This window comes from Anarrhichthys ocellatus, unplaced genomic scaffold, assembly GCF_004355925.1.
Source record: "Anarrhichthys ocellatus isolate YVR2014 unplaced genomic scaffold, GSC_Weel_1.0 scaffold7, whole genome shotgun sequence".
Classification (NCBI taxonomy): Eukaryota; Metazoa; Chordata; class Actinopteri; order Perciformes; family Anarhichadidae; genus Anarrhichthys; species Anarrhichthys ocellatus.
The window spans coordinates 1,853,584-1,873,068 of NW_022280037.1; the positions used below are offsets into that span (position 1 = coordinate 1,853,584).

General features: G+C 45.2%; 2 protein-coding genes across 2 annotated transcripts; one reads left to right on the forward strand and one right to left on the reverse strand.

Moving 5' to 3' along the window:
* The first annotated feature begins 665 nt into the window (after positions 1-665).
* On the forward strand, positions 666-4,011 carry ankrd63 (ankyrin repeat domain 63). Its single transcript, XM_031847658.1, has one exon. It carries the CDS (start codon positions 771-773, stop codon positions 2,379-2,381), a length of 1,611 nt encoding a protein of 536 aa, XP_031703518.1. The 5' UTR covers positions 666-770; the 3' UTR covers positions 2,382-4,011.
* Positions 2,449-18,684, reverse strand: pak6 (p21 (RAC1) activated kinase 6). The gene is made up of 9 exons (XM_031847657.1): positions 18,204-18,684; positions 10,377-10,624; positions 8,328-8,993; positions 7,242-7,775; positions 6,313-6,446; positions 5,215-5,341; positions 5,010-5,135; positions 4,742-4,876; positions 2,449-4,408 (listed from the first exon to the last, which is right to left on the reverse strand). The coding sequence occupies exons 2-9, from the start codon at positions 10,578-10,580 to the stop codon at positions 4,241-4,243; spliced, it is 2,094 nt and encodes a 697-aa protein (XP_031703517.1). The 5' UTR covers positions 10,581-10,624; positions 18,204-18,684; the 3' UTR covers positions 2,449-4,240.
* Positions 18,685-19,485: the final 801 nt, after the last annotated feature.

The following is a 19,485-nucleotide window of genomic DNA, read 5'->3' on the forward strand; positions in this document are numbered from 1 at the left end:
TAGCCCTGCTGAGATTTATATTAGCAATTAAAATGAAATTCTTGTGGAGGAGAAACAGCTGTCAAAAGGGGTCCTTTTTTGCACACAAAGCCTTGGCAAAAGATGCAATAAACAACTTGAATTTGCACTGGATTATGATTTGTGGTTGAAGCAAAATGCAAGCAGAACCACAGGGTGGAGGATGGATGCTGCATTTAATAAGAGGCATATTGGCAAGAAAAAAAATCAAAATGTTAATTTTCCTTCTAACCTTTCGTGAGAGTCCTGATAACAGTATTGTCTTGAAATGGGACTCAACACAATGCCCTGTTCATAGGTTTCCTAAAATGCTGTCATTTTCTATATTGGATTATTATCATTATTACAATCTTAGCAGCAGGAATTTGTTAATTAAGCTAATTTGCATCAAAGAAAAGCAAAAGTGGGGCATCTGAGTTAACCTTTCAGACCTCACAGAAAAGCAAAGGCCATTTTTTCTCTTTGAGTAATTATTCTGTTCAAATAGCATACATGTCTCTCCAGGCAGAGCGTGCTCGGGCTGAATGGATGCTGCCACTGCATAATGGTCCTCAGACATTTGTTTCCTAGGCAACGTGGGGAGGGCATGTGGAGAGGGAGGTATAAAAACACTGGCAGCTCCTCTCTGAGTCTTACTCTGAGGTAAATGCACTCACTGTCAACACGGAGAATCTCTGAGAACTTGCTGCACACTTTCTCTCCAGATTTGTCACCTTCTGTCTTGGCTCAGCTCCGCAAGTAGCTGTTCAAGAATGATGCGGCCGAAAGATTTACGCCAGGGCTCTGGCACCAAGACCTTCCTTGATGCCATGCACGGTGGTAAAGTTCACCTTGCACGCTTCATCCTGGACGCTTTGGACGGACGGATCATCAACTCTAAGACAGAAAACAACCGCACCCCGCTCATGTTCGCGGTTTGCCTGCAAGACCCCGGTACCAGGGCCAAGTTCACCCGGCTTCTACTGGAGAAAGGTGCTGATGTTAACTGCCAGGATGAGGACGGTCGGACTGCCCTGAGCCATGCCTGTGAGATGGGTTACCTGGACATGGTCAAGCTTCTAGTGCAGTTCAATGCTGACCCAGAAGTCTTTGATGCCTGGGGTAACAGCGCTCTGATGTATGCTGCCTTTTCTGGGCACAACCAGGTTCTGGAGTTCCTGGTCCGGGCTTTCAAAAGACTGGGACTGAGGCTGGACAGAACCAATAATGCTGGTCATTCCGCCATCGAGGTGGCCAAATTTTTTGGACACAACCAGTGTGTGCAGATTCTGAACTTTCCTTGCAGGAGGAGTGTTGCCACAGATGATCCACCTGCTGATTCAGGTACCATCGGTGAAGGAGAGTGCCGGCTGCCTAACAGGCTCCCAAGGCATGTTCTGGAGAGGTTCTCCAAGCAGCTGAGTAACAATGAAGACCAACTGCCTGGGGTATTTCAGAGACAGCTGAAGATTGGAGACAGCCGTGGGCTTTGGAACCGCTTCAGATGCCCCAGGAGCCAGTCTCAAGACGACAACCATCGCCACAGCTGGGCTCTGCCTCCTCAGATAGAGAAAAGCAAGATTGAGGAGGATCACAGCAATCTCTTCACTGCCAAACAACTGCAGAACTGCCAGCTTAGAGAGCCAAAACCTAAAACACTGAACTCTCTGCTTGAGCCAAGCCAGAAAGATGTCAGCCGAGACACTGGACTCCAGGAGCAAACACCAGTAAGTTTTCCTCTCTGGGGAAAAGCAAAGTCATTTAACCTGGACCTTCTGAGCAGCAGAAAGCAGTCCTATCAGGGTGATGTATGCGACATCAACCTGTCAGCCAGCAAATTAAAGAGAGGATCGCTACAGGATGAGAGATGCCTGATAGACAAGATGGAATGTCAAGGGAACACCCGGGGCCTGACAAATGATGCTGACAAAAAGGTCTCAGCGCCAAAACCTCTTTTAAACGGCAAGAGTCAGCCCGTGAGAGCACTCGATGAGACTGTCAAATCACAGAGAGAAGAGACTAATGACATAGCTACATCAAGCAGAAGAGAGCAGCAGAAGAGGGGAAGCTTTGGCTCGACCGGCAGACACAACAAATTGCTGTTTGCCAGAGAGGAGATGGAGACCGGGAAGATCCCAAACCGTACGCCGGGGTTCATGGGCCTTGGGACCAGACTGCTGCGTCGATTTACCGCACCAGAGTTCATGAGGTTGGTGATAGACTGTTCGGCTGGCTCCTCAAACGGTCGAGGGCGGATTTCCCGCTCTGAAACTTTCCCTCTCTCTCACACACACCAGCAGGTCAACAGCCAGCCAAGCGTTGACAGCATCAGTGGTGTGAAGTGTGAGTTTGAAAGCTGCTCATCTCAGTCCGCCCTCGATTAGAATAACACAATGTCTGGCTAATAGGGACATTTTTACAGCGCTCAAAAATTCTGACAACACAGTTTGATTGCTTGGTGATATGTTTTATTAATTCAGAGGAAATACTAATCTTTTGCTTATGTTGCAGTTCATTCATTTTTTCAGTGTTTATCAATAAAATCAAGAGGTTTTAAAGCTAAGTGTTCAATTGCATACATACAATTTTGCTAATCTATATTTTAAATAATTTATAAATTAAGAGATCATCAGTCTGTGAGTCACTGAAAATTATTATTTTTGTTTCACATATGTATATATATATGATTTATATTGTCTGGAATTAAATGTATTTGATATTGCTTATGTGTTTATAAGAAATAGTGTATGTATTTTGCTTAAACATATTCACTGATTGTGTACTGTAGGATTCAAGCTGAATACCTAATAAATACTTGAAAACACCAGTGTTCATGCATGCGTATGTATGTGTGTGAGTGAGTGTGAGTGATGGAAAATGCAGGATAATATGAATTCCGAATCAATATGCATCATTTATTGATTTATACAAAATTAAAATGTGTAATTCTCTTTTTCATGTATGATCCACAGAGATAGAAATACATGAAACACGTCAACATGTATCCGTGTCAGAATACAAAGACTATGTGCAAAGTGTCTCTCAGCAGGTGAACGTCCTGCAGCATCACATGCCAGGCCTGTGTGCTTTATCTAGGCAAACAAATGCAAATACAGTCATACACATCTTCTGGAGGAGCAACACACACGTCTTGTGATTTTTAAAAAGTCCGTCACAATACAAAGAGGGTTGTATCAGAAGCAAACACTGAGATGTCCCCTCACACACATCCATGTGCTCATGTGCTCACACACACACATGCACACATACATACAACTGTACACTCACATTTCAGTAAAGAAAAGTAGAATTTTAAATTCATCTCATATAATTTACTGCAGTAGATCAGCAGGTACAATGACCTAATATTCAGTATTTGTATTTACATTATTAATTTATCTGCGTATGTTTCAAGTCCATACTTAATAATGAAACCTTATTTGCAATTCACATCATACAAACAACCCACGACACCTTTTGGAAATAAAGAATAAATATGAAAAAGAGAAATATGGTACTGGTGATGTTCCAATAGCCCAATAGTAGCAGCTGGGCTTTCATCTACCCATTTATTATGCTAATAACGGAGAATTGTCTTTCACGTCCCAGTTTGGTACATATTCAAGCATTCACATCAGGCCAGGTGTGCCTCCATTTGGCCAAGCAAATAGTCTACCGTCAGTGTTTGTAGAGTGTACTGACCAGGTTGTTGTCATGTTTCCACAACAGAGAGTGTGAGTGTGCAGAGGTAACTTCATTCTTCCTTAATAATGTCACAATGAGCTACTGTGGTGTGGAGCCTAACAGCTTCATAAGCTTTACACTGCTAGCAATAATGCCCACTATGAACACTAGAAAGGATCTTTAGAGTAGTGCATGTTCATTACATATAGTTACATGGAATATTGATTTTTGCTCTCAGCTGATATGCACCATGTTGTGTTGCGTTGAATCCCACTGAATGTAACAGTAAGCTAATCAATATTCGGTTGAGAGGTGAGGAACTGCATGCTGCCTTTATCTCACTCCTAAAGTGCTTCTCTCATGCCTGAGACCATGCGGTGTCTGTCAACCAAACTTGCCATCCTGCCACCATCACTCTGGCAGCAACATGCTGTCTGGGTCTACTTTCCCTGGAGCTGATCTCCCGTTGGCTAGGGTGCTAGAGTTGGACCCCGGTGCTGGTCCTCGCCTGTTCAGGTCAGACTGAAGGTGGGTGTTGGGTAGCGGGAGCCCCACGGGGTCAGCAACGGGACATGCGCTTGCGGTACTGCTCCACCAGTGGAACCAGGCACTGAGGTGAGCCGCTCTGCAGCAGGAAGGGGTGCTCCAGCAAGTCAGTGGCGGTGGCCCGCTCAAAGGGGTCCCGAGTCAGCATACGGTCCAGGAAGTCCTTTAGAACGGGGGAGATCTGGACCAGAGAGCAATAGGTACATATACTTCAACACCAATGAATTGCTGCGGTCGTTATTTATTACAATAATTAAACTACTGGCTCTGTGAGACTGTGCTTAGGTACAGCGATATGCTACCATGCTCACAATGAAAATGTGAGCGTCATATCAGATATTGTTGTTGATAATGTTGTATCACGATAATGTTTAGCAGGTCCACAGTCCTAATTTGGTATATCAGCATGCTAACATTTGCTTATTAGCGCTAAACCCAGTGTACAGTGTACAAGCACAGCTGAGGATGACGGGAATATTACTAGTTTTGCAGGTATGTCTGTCTGTTCTTGTACCTGGCTGACATTTCGCACAGTAGGAGCCAGCTCATCCCTCAATCTCTTCATAGCTGCTACAGGGGTTTCACTGAAGTACGGGGGCTCTCCATCCACCATCTCCACCACCATGATACCCATCGACCAAACATCCACCTGGTGCAGGATCACACATGTAAATTATGTTACAGATCTTACAGCAGAGATTGCCTCTCTTGGCATTTACGCCACATGACAGAGATCACCGTTGTTATTCAGCATGAGTGCATTTGAATGTGGGCCTCCTCACCTCAGTGCCATATGGTGATTTGGAGATGACCTCGGGAGCCATCCAATAGGGTGTTCCCACTAAAGATTTCCTTTTAGGGATGTCCTTGCTGATCTGAGCACAGAAGCCAAAGTCTGACAGCTTGACCTGGGGGGAACAAGAGAAAGACCTTACAATCAAGATAGCGAAAAACAGAAAAGAAAGAAAGAGTAACAAAATATCTTACCCTTCCGTCTAATGTGAGTAGTATAGAATCGCTCTTGATGTCTCTGTGGATGACTCCCTGTGAATGCAGATAGGCCAGGGCTTGCAGAACAGCTTCACACACTGTGGCAATCTGCTCTTCACTCAGCCTGCAGGATAACGCACACACAAACAGATTTTACATTAACATTTCACACTTTCCCATTAAGAGTTCAAATCAACAGCTGAGAAAGTTGAAACCCATGAATCACCTTGCATTAAGGGCAACGATAAAGAGGGGAAGGTTCAAAACAACAACTCCCACACAGCAGAATGTCCAACAAAACATGCTCATTCTCAAACGGCAAGCAAGGTCCTGTGCCCACTGAAAACACAAGGTGTGATTTACCTAACAGAGTGCTGTATACTTCCTGCTGTAATTTAAGCAGTAAGTCTTCTTCTTTTATTTAGGGAGACTTTAATGAGTCTAAATAGATAATTTGACACCAGACTGTGTCCAGGAAAAACAGAGGTAAAATACTCCTTATTCTTGATTGTCCTGTCAATATACTGATTATCTTTGACAAACGGTGGCTGTGACAGTTGGCTCATTTTATATGTCATCTTGCTTGAGAGACATTTTTTCATCCCTTTTAAGTCAAGCGATCTAACCCTGCTGTCATCCCATGGAGATCGTGCCAGCCATCTGTTAATAACATAAAATACATTGACGGCACAAAGAAAATCCGGCCTGACAAAATTCTACTCCCTTCTCCTGGTCGATATGTTTTCCTTTTTCTTTGATGCATGCACTACTGGAAAATGTGACGGCATCAAGGAATCAAATCCTCAACCACAATTGACTTTCCACATGGCATCTTAACATGCATGTATTCGATTATGTCATTGAATTATTACTTTTCCTAAGAGGAAAGCAGCAGACATCGGGTGAGAGAGAGGGATGAGTGACAATCTTTTTGAGTCTTGGTGCTGCTAGTATCAACACTGATCACTCAGCAGTCGATACCACACTACCCCCTTGTGGTTGATTTAGTTACCAAAAGATGATATCACAACCAAACAGAAATGCACCAGTGCAGCTTTCTTAAGATGGACCAAGATGATCTCTTGGTGCCTTTACCTAGTTTCAGACACAATGTTGGTCAGTGCTCCACCTTGCAGGTACTCCATGATAACCCACAGCTCCTCCTCCACCAGGGCTGACTTAAACATCTCCACCACATTTCTGTGCTGATAGTCCCTCATGATGACCACCTGCAACAAGAAAAACATTCACTATAGTACCAACATCTTTAGAGACATAGTTAGTGTAGACCTTTTATAAAGTTAGGAGACAAAGCTGGTCAAAAATATCCTGACTTTTACTCTTTAGTATTGATCAGGCTCTAATTCGGTTTGGCAAACACCCACATCTTTCAATTTCTCCGAGCCTAAGCCGAGATATCCCAGATAGCATAATCAGGGGTTATTTTCACAAACGTTAGCTCCCTCCAGAGCCACAGAAGACATTTTACAACTGTACAAGCTAAGCAGTAGACGGGCAAACTAAAGTGTGTAAATGTGTAAAATCAATGGAGTACCCCTCAAAGCATTTATGGAAAAGTCTGGTTTATTTCAACCTGACACACTTCCAATAATGTGGCTATTATGACTCAATGGGTCATGCTAACTGGCACTTGCCATCTGTGTTGTAGAGATTTAGGGGGAGAAAAAGCCAACATCAATGCTCCAGGTGGAGACGAGCATTTCAAAAGTTGAATACTGAAATCATGTTTAATGGAAAAGCTGTAGGAGAATCACACAGCTTGTTTCGAGATATGTTGTTCTTGCAAGTCCTTGTTTACAACGAAGGTGGCGAGTGCGAAGTAAGCATGAGCCATAGAGCCACGCTGAGTTGAAATAAACTTAAATTATCCCTTACATGCTAGACCACAAAGAATAGCAAACCTGAATCCTCAAATGTGTTGCTGTAACCTTGAATGCATTGTTTGTTGGAGATTTGTGCAGTTTGTTTTTGGGAATCACTTTGTACGTATTTGAATATTGTACCTCATTAAAGAGCAACTCTCTCCTCTGCTGCCGCCGCAAGTCCATCATCTTCACCGCCACCTGCCTGCCGCTGTGCTTCTCTGTAGCGATACACACTACCCCAGTTGAGCCCTCCCCAATCTTCACAAAGTTTTCCAGGTAGGACCGTGGATCACCCTTGTCTACCACCATCTGCAGGGCCGCCTTAAACTGTTCATGGGTCACCTTTGGTGGGTCTGGTGGTGGTCTGGGTGAAGGATGTTGTGGGGGCCTGAAAGCAGGGGAGCATGTGCCTGGAGGACTGGTGGCTAGTGAGCCTGTAGGGGAGGGTCGAGGCTGGGAAGGGCTGTCTTGCCGGGGGTAGGGAGGATTGAGGCATCCAGAGTGTCTGAGGAAGGGGTCAGGCCCATTGGGCCTCAGCCCCATGTTAGGAGACAGTCCCAGCGTGTAGCTAGCCGAGGAGCGCACAGTTCGCTGAGGTCTGATGCCGCCGACAAGAGGACTGCTGTTGCCAGTGGGCAGGAAGCCGGAGAGGTACCTCACTGCCGACTCTGCCTGAACGATAAAAGAGAAAAGGGTGAAGAACATTAAGGCAGAGAGCTGAAAGAGAGTTGGCCGCCTGCCTGGGGTTCAAGACCTGCTTTAAAAGTGAATGTAAATCAAGTCCTTCCCTCTCACTCTGCATCCTCTTCACCTGATATGACCCATGTAAAGAGGGTGCTATAGAACCCGAGTGTCCCGCTGAGATCTTGCCAAACACACCATCTCTCAACTTTTATAACCCCACTGCCACTTTAAACCCACATTTCACATTTTAACTCTAGAATCAAATAAAATAGTCAAACCCAGTTTTAATCACCTTTAGTGTAAATCCAATCAATATGCTGCCTCACTAAAGTTTCTACAACCTCAGCTTGAAAATGATTGCTTGACAAAAAAACTAGTATTCAATGGATTCAGAGCTCATGCACAAACTAGTCCTAGTAATATGATGTGCATAACGTTTGCAAAAATATGCATAAATTGTGTATTCTATGAATAATGTATTATCTGTGCACTTACTGGCCACAAAGATGTGCAAAGAAACTGCTGTAATGTCAGACTTACTTTCAGGTCATAAGAGGAGAACGGCCTCCCGGGGCTGTTCTGGGGGTGCATGTACATCGGTACGTTGGGCCGAAACTCCGTGATGACTGTCGCTTGATCGCTATGAGGCTGCTGTACAGTCATAGCTGGGCTGTAAAAACAAGCCATAGGTCTCTGATTTGGTGGCACTCCCCTGGGAAGCTGGAACTCTCTCTTCCATATCACTCTCTCCTGAGGGCTGCCCACCTCACCGCTCATATAAGCTCCGTGACTCAGCACCGGGATGTTCTGCGACGGAACCGGTTGCGAGGGTCCTTCCAGAGAGCTGACGCTGACTTCATATGTAGACTTGGCCTTTGGTAAGATCCCATTTGGATGCAGAGTGATGCTCCTTTTCATGCCCAAGTAGGGGGTGTTGGTTTCACTGTGGATGTTCCTGGCCCTGTCCCTCCACTGGTCTTGACCCGCATCCTCGTAGTCTTCATCATCATCTTGGGTCAGGCCCTCGTACTGGTAAGTGTCTCCCTCGTTCACTTCCCCCAGCCTTCCCAGTGACTGGGCCCTCTTCCTGGCTGAGGGGCTGCTCTTCCTCAAAGAGTTAGAACTGGTCACAGACAGACGGTTCATATCATTGATCATGGCTGCGATGTAGTCTCCGTGACCGATCATGCTCCCCCGCACAATGGTCTGAAAGAGGAGAGGCGTTTATCTTTTATCACATTGCATGTCATGATCACATTATAGAAAGAATTTGGACTGAAAGGAATAATGAGAGTGACATAATCATTGCTCAGAGGCGAGTTAAATTTAGACTTGAGAATCTGTAATCTGACATCTTTGTCATTCTTCAGACACAACGACTAAATCATTTCCCCATTCTGACAATACACTGTTAAATATACCAAGCAGATGTATCGGGCGATGCACTATAAAGTCAGAGCTTCTACAACTGTTCCTATGTTGCAAAATTCAGAACATTGCTATGACCTTTCAGATGGTATGCATAGATAGCAGGCATGTGAAGGCAAACCTGCCCTGACAGAAAAGGATCAGACAAACTTAAGATATTTTGCCAGAGTAGTGAGATTGTAGCAACTGCATGCGAGAGTGTGTGGTAGCTCATCAGTCACTCTCAGGGTAGAGTCATGTTCAGTTCACAGCCAGTCAACAGCCTCTCCTGTTTCCCTGGTTCGGTGCCATTACATCTGCACAGGGGGCAGAGGTCAGATGACATCTCACCGCAGCACCTCTCTGAGAGGAGAGAATGGCAGGTGATAATGGCCCTGGTGAGATATCCTATTCTAGAAGATGTTGTAGTTGAAACAACATAATTTTTCAAATCTCACATCCTCTTTTCCTCAGAGCAATAATCTGTATTTTCATCCAAATGTTTTGTTTTTTGCATTATAAAGTTCTTGTGGGTAACACCACACTCCTCTTGATAACGCTCCTAAAACCACAAATCTGACCTAGATGCTGACATGATGGTTCTCATTGTGAACAGCATTAATCACGTCAGGGCATCAATTAAATTAAAATGTCTATTTATTTTCTGGAGGGTGACAAACAGAATCGAATGTTTGCTACGTGAAGGACAGAAATCCTTCGATTTGCAGGCTCTATCACTGACTGGTATTTCCTTTGCTGTACCTGCACTTTTTCATCCCTTCTGTTCGACATCTGTGGGAAGGCACCATGCACTGTTATAATTGCCTGTGTGGAGTAATAAATCTTATGGCCCCTCTGAGTATTCAACATTGTACTGTCAGTGTACACAGCAGGGTCATCAGCCCAGCCCCATGATAGATATGAAAGCAAAAAGATGCGGAGGGGAGCATGCCTTCCTTCCACGTTGTCATCGGAGGATTGTGGCATTTTCTGAGACATCAGGATTCCTTCGCAGCACCGGTCACTTCTGCCTCAATACAACAGGCAGCATATCTTTATGCATCAGTCTCTCTGAGATTTTAGCTTAATGAGTGCCTGGTTCAATGGTGTGCTAGTTATTAGTGATCAGTTAAAGGTCAGGTCAGAAGAGCAATGAAGAGCTGAGTGGAAGGTGTGGTGTACCTTCTTTGGCCTCAGCTCCACCTCTGTGATCCTAGAAGGGTCCACCATGGGTTTGGGTCTGCGCAGGTTCTCTATCAGGCTCTGCCATTGCGTCGGCAGGCCCACAAAGCAGCCACGCTTGCAGTCAAATGAGGTGTGGACACGGTGCTCAAAGTTCTTGGGCGCTGATATCTCAGGCCTCTTCTTTTTCTTCTTGCGGAACATCCTCAGGTCCTCGAGGGCGACAGCTTGCCTGATTCAAAATGACCCTGTAGGGGAAAAAAATTCACCCTTTAATAAACTGCACTCAATATTACAGACAGCACATGTTCAAGTAACTGTAATCTTGACATTTGAAATTTTGGCAAATCTCTTCTGCCCCAGTGACCAAATCGATGTTGCCACGGAATGAACGCTCTCTCTTATGATCTACTCTCGGACCAAGTGTGTTCAAATACAATCTGACAGCAGAGGATCTTTCCACGTGGGAGAAAATATTCAAATGGTTCATCTAAAAGCTGTTCCATGTCTGGGTTGTGTATGTCCCTGGACTGTCTTGTTGGCTGTCACAAACGTGTGCCTGTGAGAATGGCTCCAAGGAGAGTGGATGGATTTGTAAGCACATGTGTAATGAAGGATATCTGGTCAATCAAGGCTTATTCATTCTTTGTGCCATTTTACTGATGAGCACGCGGCCGAGCTGGCCAGCGCCCACAGGCTTTCAGTGCATTAGCAGGACGAGTACAACACGCAGACACACACACGCTCATGCACATACACAAATACTATGGCAGGCTATCCTTCATAAACCTCTTTCATATCCTGTCCTAATTAGTAGCTTGTGTGCCCTTGATTGCAGGGAGGGTAACCATTTAATCCTTGGACGGATGGCCATGAGTTTGGTGAGCCACTAACTCTGGTTTTGTGTATGTCAAGCATTATTTTTCATTCATGTGTTGGGAAATAATTAAATACATTACATCTAATTTCCTCAGCTGCACAGCTGTACTGGGAGATAATCACTCACATTTAAGTCTCATGATTAGTATTAATACTGTTTCATGTGGCTCTCAGTATGGAGGACGTTCCGGCTAGCCATGCTAGCTGTGTGGCTCTAGGGATGTCAATGCTGGTCTTTTGGTCAGTCTGTCAGTTGCGACTGAAATATATCTCAACTAAACACTATACCTGCTTAACATGAACATGCTAGCATTATCATTGTGAGAATGTTAGCACTGCATGGCTGTGGACTCCTAGTCTTGTTTATTTCAGCACAATCTACAAGGTGCCCCTTGAATATCAGATACAATCTCTCATCATGCACTGGGAAATGGTGGGAGTAGAGGAAATGAGTTTTGCACTCGTCCGCAGCTCAGCAGAAGATCACGCTGGCCGCCGCCCCCTTCTCCACCTCCGCCCTCGGACCAGTGCGGCTCTAATCTGCATCAACTGTATTGGTGACTACTCCACTCGCCCCGTCTCATCACCAGAGGGTAAAAGGAGGTCAGGCCCACTGGTTACATTCAGCCAAACCTGCTTCATTAAAGGAAGGTGGGGTAAGGATAGGGGGGTGTCCCCATCCGAGGATAATTCCATCACAGGGCTAATATGCTAAGTGTTGCATAAGTAAATCACTGTGCCTCCCTATGTACATAATGTGGCGCTGGGAAGGACTTTAATTCCATGTGACAGGGACATTATGTTGTGAGGGCTCTCAGGAGGGGGGGGATAGGATTCGGGGCCAAGATTAGAGTCAGACCTGGATGTATTAGAGAGACAGGGATTTAGTTTCCCTCCTACAGACACAGAAAGGCTTTTAAGCACCAATTGTGGCTGCTTTTTGAATAACGAACGCTTGAGAAAACAAGCTGCAAAACAGGAGATTGCAATCTCTGCTATGTTCTTTTTCCGCTGCACACGAGACTATCTGCTTAGATAGCTGTTCAGCGTGCAGATGTTGGCATTTCCCAAACAAATATTTACACATAGCACTCATGTATCCTTTTACAAGCAGATCGATCAATATTTACTCATGAGTCAAATGCAAACTGCTACAGTACTCCACTGCCAGCTATAATGGGGTGATAATAGCACAAATAGGAAGGCTGCTATAGTGCTTCATCAAGCTTCATCAGTTCAAAGCAGCAGAGAACAGAACATATCACAGCATTCATTATTTATTCTCGTTTTTCTAACCACTGAGATATTAGAGGCAAGCAGAAACACACACATGCACAACACACATGTTGATTCATGCTTGGGCAAAATTAATTAAAAGTTGACGCAATTATTGATTTACATGCTTTAATCACATGCAACTGGCTTTCTATTGAACCCTGTTACCCCGCCAAGCTTGTGACTGTCTTTGTAACAATATTCTATTGATTTGTAAGCTCGTCAGACAGTACGTATGCACAGAGCTGAACTTGCACAGTGCATAATCACGCTTTCTGGTCACATCTCTCTAAACTGTAGGGACTTGACCCTATGCCTCAGTGGCTTGTCTTGAATCTATCAAAGTGCTGAGGCAAAACTCAGCCGGCTGCTGTCAGAGATATGAAGAGCCAAAGAGGATGAGGTCACTCCGAAATTGTGCTACATTAGGTATTTCCATCTCTACAACTGTGTGCTGGAGCAAAAAACTTAAATAGATCCAAATACGCGACCTGAAAATCCACAAATCGGTAAGAACTAAAATCTCACTCAGAAAATCACATGAGGTCTGCTTGTAAAGTCTGACTAAACAAACCCTTAAACCCTTAAAAAAAAAATGAAAAGGATGATGGAGCATGCAGATTGGGTAAAACAATCGAATAGATCCCGTTTTCTCTGCAGAACCACCACTTAATCACAGCCATACATCTCTTTACCAGGCTCAAATGAATCTCAGACTTAACCCCCCCCCCCCCAACTGACAGCGCTTCTTCACCTGACAGAGTGGCCCATGCCTTTCATGCCATGCAGAAATGCAAGCAGGCAATCCATACGTTTCCCACAGACAACATGACAGAAGAGGAGAGGGCATGCTTGCATTCCTCTCATGTTCAAATCACCCCGAGCAGGTTGTGTTGTGGATGAGTGGGAGGGGGTCGAGAGATAAGAGAGGTATTGGATTTGCTCGATGTTAGTGCTCCGAGCTCTGTTGAATGATTACTTTTTTTTTCTATTTGCCCTGATTTCTGCTTGTATCTTCTTCTTTTTTTTTAGTTGGCATGCATGCAGAAATGTAGTGAGTGTGCAGGTGACCGCGCTAGCAGGATTAGTATGGTGTTCAGTCCTTCACTGATCTAATTTTAGGACACATCATGCCTCCCACCACCCCTCCTCCCTATCACCAGACGCGTGTTTATTTTGTACAGGAATTCATGTCAAATAACGAGATGAGGGTGGGAAACGATGGAGAACAGGTAATCCTCTTTTTGTGTTTGTCGTTGCACGTACAAGCATAATCCGGCTATGCTAAATGACAGGGGGCTACATCTATTTCATAGTGGTGAAGATAGCATCAAGGTCTTATGTGCTGTGTTAGACTCTGCAGTGCAGTGTTGGGGGGCTTAGAGATTGCTTCTCTATCAGCTTCATTATGATGACCGTTCTGCCCTTTGAGTGTAATGAGACTGCCTCTCAAGAGGGAGGAAGGGGGTCTTGGTTGGTCATCTCTTCCTTTTCCTTGTGCTTTGTTACACACACACACACGCACGTACATACACACACGCATTTACACACATGCCATCTGAGGGCATGAAAAAGGTACACAAGCGCTGGACGTGACCGGACAGTACAATAGCAGTGTTTATGATTTAAGTTCATGTCTGCTTTCTCTTTGAAGTCACCTCTGCAGACATGGAAGGATTGTCAATAGGAGACGACAAGTTATGTAATGAGCTACACTTAATGACATGGAATAACATGTCGCTTTCATGCATATTTCATGCTAGTGGTCTAACACATCATGCACGACAAAGCACTTGGAATACAAGGAATGTTGGAGGATGACACACATCTGCTGCCTCTGTAAAGTTGCCCATTGTGCAAATCTGGCTATGGCTGTGAGCACAGTTTAGCTTTTTTCTTTTTTTTAGCCGTTGCTAGCGGTTAGAGATGGCAATGTCGGTTGGTTAGTCGGTTCACCACTTTGGTCCAGTCTGAAATAACTCAGCAACTATGGGATGGATTGCCATAAGGTCTACAGAGGATGAATCCCAACGACTTTGGTGATTCACTGACGTTTCCTCTAGCACCACTGTGAGGTCCATGTTTGTTATTTTTAGTAAAATGTCTCAACAATTAGTGGGTGGATTGCCTTGAATTCGCTACACAAACAGCAAAGGATGAAATGCACAACTTTTGATGGTTCGTCCCCCCCCCCGACTTTTCATCAGGTCCAAATTTTCTATCTGTCCTAAACTTAGGCTTATGACCAAATACATGCAGCTGCACTTTTTGTTTTCTGCTAATTAGCAAATGTTCTGAGATGGCGATAATAAACATGATACATGAATAGAATCAGCATGTCAGCATTGTCATTGGGAGCATGTTAGCATGCTTGCTCTGCTGTGCCAATGTATAGCCCCACAGAGCCGCACGAGCATGACTTTTAGACTCTTGGTCGAGGATCTTGACATCGAAGGAGCCATTCAAAAGGGTCAGCAGCCAAGAGAAGATGCAGGTGAAGATGTGGGCCAGGTTTTTCTAAAGCGGTCAAACCACAACTTTCCCTGTCCTCGAAGTATTTCTGATAAAAGCTCCACTCAGGGGTAAGGACATGATGTAGAGCATGCCCGAGCCGAGGGCATGTGAAGTGAAAGTTATAGACTATTTTCAGTATATAGTTTATGAAAAGTGAAGCACGGTTAAAGTGCAGAGTGTGCAAATTATGATTGAAAAAAATGGCATATTTTGCCTTTACATTTCAGTTTGTGAAATTGGTCGTTGAGCAGAGATGACCCATATTCACACAGAGAGTTCATTGATAGTGACATATCTCGGGGTATTTCAAATGTCACATAACTCGCAGCGATGCGTCATGGGTATGGCCTTCACTCAAACCTCTGTATGAAGTAGTTCAAGTCGGAAATGGTTTGAAGTCTCAGAGCACTGCCATTCTGAGAGAGTAAACATTCAAAGAGTGTGTCTGTCATTGTCTTGTGCACTGACTGAGTAAGAAAAAGGCCTCAGGATTGGAAGAGTATAGCAAAATATGTGATGCCCGTGCCCAACAACGTGGGATGTCAGTTTTTCAAGGGCAGACATCTGCGCAGGAGTGCACATTAGTCTTGTGTTAATATTGACAGGAAGAGAAAGAATGAGGGAGGAAAGGAGCGTCTGGACACTCAAGAGATGGAATAGAGAAGAAAGCGAGAGGACAGAAATGAAGAGAATAAAGACGCGGATTAGGATGACTTAGATTTAAAGTGTCGGCGCAGTGAAAATACATCTTCACACGTTTTTTTGTTGTCCAATTTAGTGGCACAGTTTTGTGGATAGCAGCAATCTCCGGTTTGAAGATGTAATGTCTTTTCTCCGTCGTCTTGAGCAGCTTTGTCTGCATTGAACAAGCCACAGTAAAGGGGAATGGAGGACAGAACACTTACTTTCATCAACAGAGCACGTATATCACTCTGTCACCTGACATGTTGGCATTGATTCTCCCGGACCAGAAAATGGACCAGAAAACTAGTTTGTTGTGCCCCCGCAGCGAAGAGTGTGGACGTAAATGCACGATCTCCATCTAATCCAAACACCTCAACATAATGACATTGTAAAAGCAACACTTCTAGTGTCCTGGGGCTTTCATGGGATGCTGACACATCACTAGAAAAACAAACTCTTAACTCAGGAAGTATGCTTCTCCATTCTGTATAACAATGTGCTAAGGGCTAGGCAGGATAGTACGGAAATGCAACACTGACCAACACTCTGTTTAATTAAAGATCCTCTTGGCTCTCACAAGTGCTTTGAACAATTTGACGCTGTGGTGATAGAGACGTATGATCAGCCTGGACCAATGGTACGAGCCCAACTCTACTCTCTTGGGTCTAATTTATTGATGCGCCAGTACTCTGTGCAAGCTTTACTGTACGCGCGTGTGCTTATGAAAGCTTTGATTTATATTTTTTTAGCCCACGCCTCAGCATGTCTCTCCCAGGGAAAAAAGCACCAGCCATATTTAACCTCCGATTCCTTCGTGGCATCAATCTGCACCTACTGGGCTGCACTCCCCTGTCACCCAGCATGGGTGCTGTTTCAGTCCGGAGAGGGGGAATCATGGCATGCTGTCCTAATTTGGACTCTGTCTTAATCCTTAGTGCTTGACGTCTCGCGGCCGGTGGCGACGCTAAGCTGCTAATGCTCGCTGTCCCTTCCTTCGGCTGACATGACCACGACACAAGCATTCCTTAAAACAACCATTAACACAGCAGGGCGCATGACGAGGATGTACCACCTACACCTGCGTGTTGTGTTCAGTCAGTGTCCCGGTACATGCAGTAGAGTCTGTGCTGCTGGTTTTCTGTTGGACTGAGAGCGAAAAAGCAAGATGGGCGACATGAGACGGCCTCCAAAAAACTTCTAAACGACTTCGGAGTGTACACATCGTCCTCAGTGAAGCAGATGTCCAGCTGTATGTGCGTGTGTGTGCATGCTCCAAAGAGACCTTCTCTGTCACCTCCTCTACCCTTTCCCTCCTCCTCCTTGAATATCAATGAGTAACCTGAGACACAAACACATGGTAGTTTAAGAAGTGCAGAGCCTCAGTTACATCATCGTCAGACTTATGAACTGCACTACTAAAAACACAAATACAGAGAGTACAGTTTAGTCCTTTGTGGTGACCCCGTACAGTATATGTCTGCAGTCGCAACTCCTAAGCAAGTGCATGAGTGCAATTCTGTCGATAAGAATGAGTGCAAAGGGGATGCTAAAGCGTCCCACGAAAACTAAAATCTATACACTTCTTTAAAGCACCTTAGCCTTAGATTGATTTTCACTGAGGATTTCTAATAGAGCGACTAAAAGAAAGACTTAACAACCTGTTTTTAACAAGAGCAGATTCCTTGTTTCTTAATGTCTCAAATTCAGAGTCAGTCACAGTTCTCCCACGTCCATGCAAGCTCTCACACAACAGGTTTTCTACATTTCAGTATGAAAGGAAATGCTGTAAACAAAATGTGTCACATCAGTCTCCTCTGGGCCTGCTTTGCCACAGCATCCTGCTACGGCTGTGAGTATACATACAGCTTGAAGCTTGAATCCTTATGCACTGGTAGGACCAGAAAGATCAGCTGAGAACTCAGCCTTCACACTCACACACACACACATGCTAGAATACACAATGGTAAAAAAAACAGGAAGCTTCTGTCCACAGTGCCCATAGCAATGACACAGTCTGTATTTGTCAAGTGTGATCCATCTTGATGAGATTGTTGTATCCTTTTACTTGAAATAGAGGTTGAGGACAGAAGAGGCACGACTCGTAGGGAGAAAGGGGATGTGAGGATTTAGAGGAGGGATGAGCATAAGGTGAAGGCTCTTTTGAGATGCAGTCCATCACTGAATACATCCAGCAACCCTCTCTGTCTTCCCTTTATTTCTCCATTTCCCCTCCACATCAGCACCTGGGCTGCACTGCACTCCGTTCACAGCCTTTCCACCTCCTTCTTCTCTTCCTCCACCAAGGCTGATGCCAACCGACGGCACGCTATAGCCTGCTCTTCATCAATGACGTTAAGCCTCTTTTCCTCCCCCCCCCCCTCTTTACCCCACTGTCCTCACTGTGGAAAGAGGAAACAGGCTCTGAAGGGGATACATCATTGTTAGAGGAGAAAAAAAACAAGGCTTCTCCCTTACCTTGCCGTCTAGTGAAGAGGAGAGCCTCTCTCCTTCAGGAAGGATTGGAAGCGGGAGTGCGCACACACACACTCACATACACTATTATACACTCTCATTCACACGCATACACTCACATGGACATAGATGCCCTCCCTCTCTCTCTCTCTCTCATACAACGACGAGGAGTGCTGGCTTTCAAGCAAGCGCACACTGCAGGCTGCCGCTTGCCTGGGAAAACCTGATGCGTTCCTCCCTCCAGGCAGAAGCACACGCTGCCATCTCAAAGGCTCTTTGTTGGGGCTGATTCATCCCCGGCTCCGTGGCTGAGTGCTGGTCCGTGTGCCAGTGCCTGCTCCTGGGGACACAGGGTGACCGTACAAAGGAGGGACAACGCCATGAAGGGAAAAGGCAGCATCCAGGAGGAGAGACTATCACAGCCCCATACAGCTCCTTCCATCCCCCCCCCCTCTCCCTCTCCGTCTCTGGCTCGCTGTCGCTCTCTTTCTCTCTCTCACTCACACACACACACACACACACACAGACACACTCCCTCCTCCCTTTCCCTCCCTCTCTCTTTATCCCTTCCCTCCTTCTCTACCTCCTTCTCTACCTCCTCCCACTCCCTCATTGGGCCGCAAAGGAATTGATAGCAGCGTGCGCATGTGTGTTTTTAAGCTGGTTTCCAGTGACTGTAAGGAGAGGAGAGCTCCGCTACACCTCATCACCTGGGATAGCTTTCACCCACCTCCCCGCCTTCCGTCTCTCCCTCTGCCTCCTTTGCACGCAACGTGGGTGACACGAGAACACGAGGGTGCCGCTGCGTTCGCCCCAGTGTGCTGCTGTTCAGTCAAATGCATTATCCATTGAATGACAGGGTCAGGGATGGCAGATGGCGGGAGAGGTTGTTGTTTCTGTGTGCGTTAAGTAGGAGGCGGGGGTGTTTCTGTTGAGGGTGCAATCATCATGCTCACAATCTCTTTGGAGTCCATTGTGACACAAAAATCATTGTGTATGAAGAAACTGTAGTTATAACCCTGCCCCAGTCTAGCATCCTCATTATTTGACTGAAGCGTTCCCCTCTCTCTTCACCACAATCGTTTCCTGAATTATTTATACAACCAGACACAAAGCAGGAAAATGTATTAGGGTCAAGTCATGCAGAAATTGCTCGCAGAGTGAGCCAGATTTGGTGCATACATGTTATATACATGAGGTTTTGATATGATGAATTGCTTGCAAAGGCACTATAACAAGCTTAAATGATGATGTTCCTCCTCACACATCAAATGAACTCAAATGA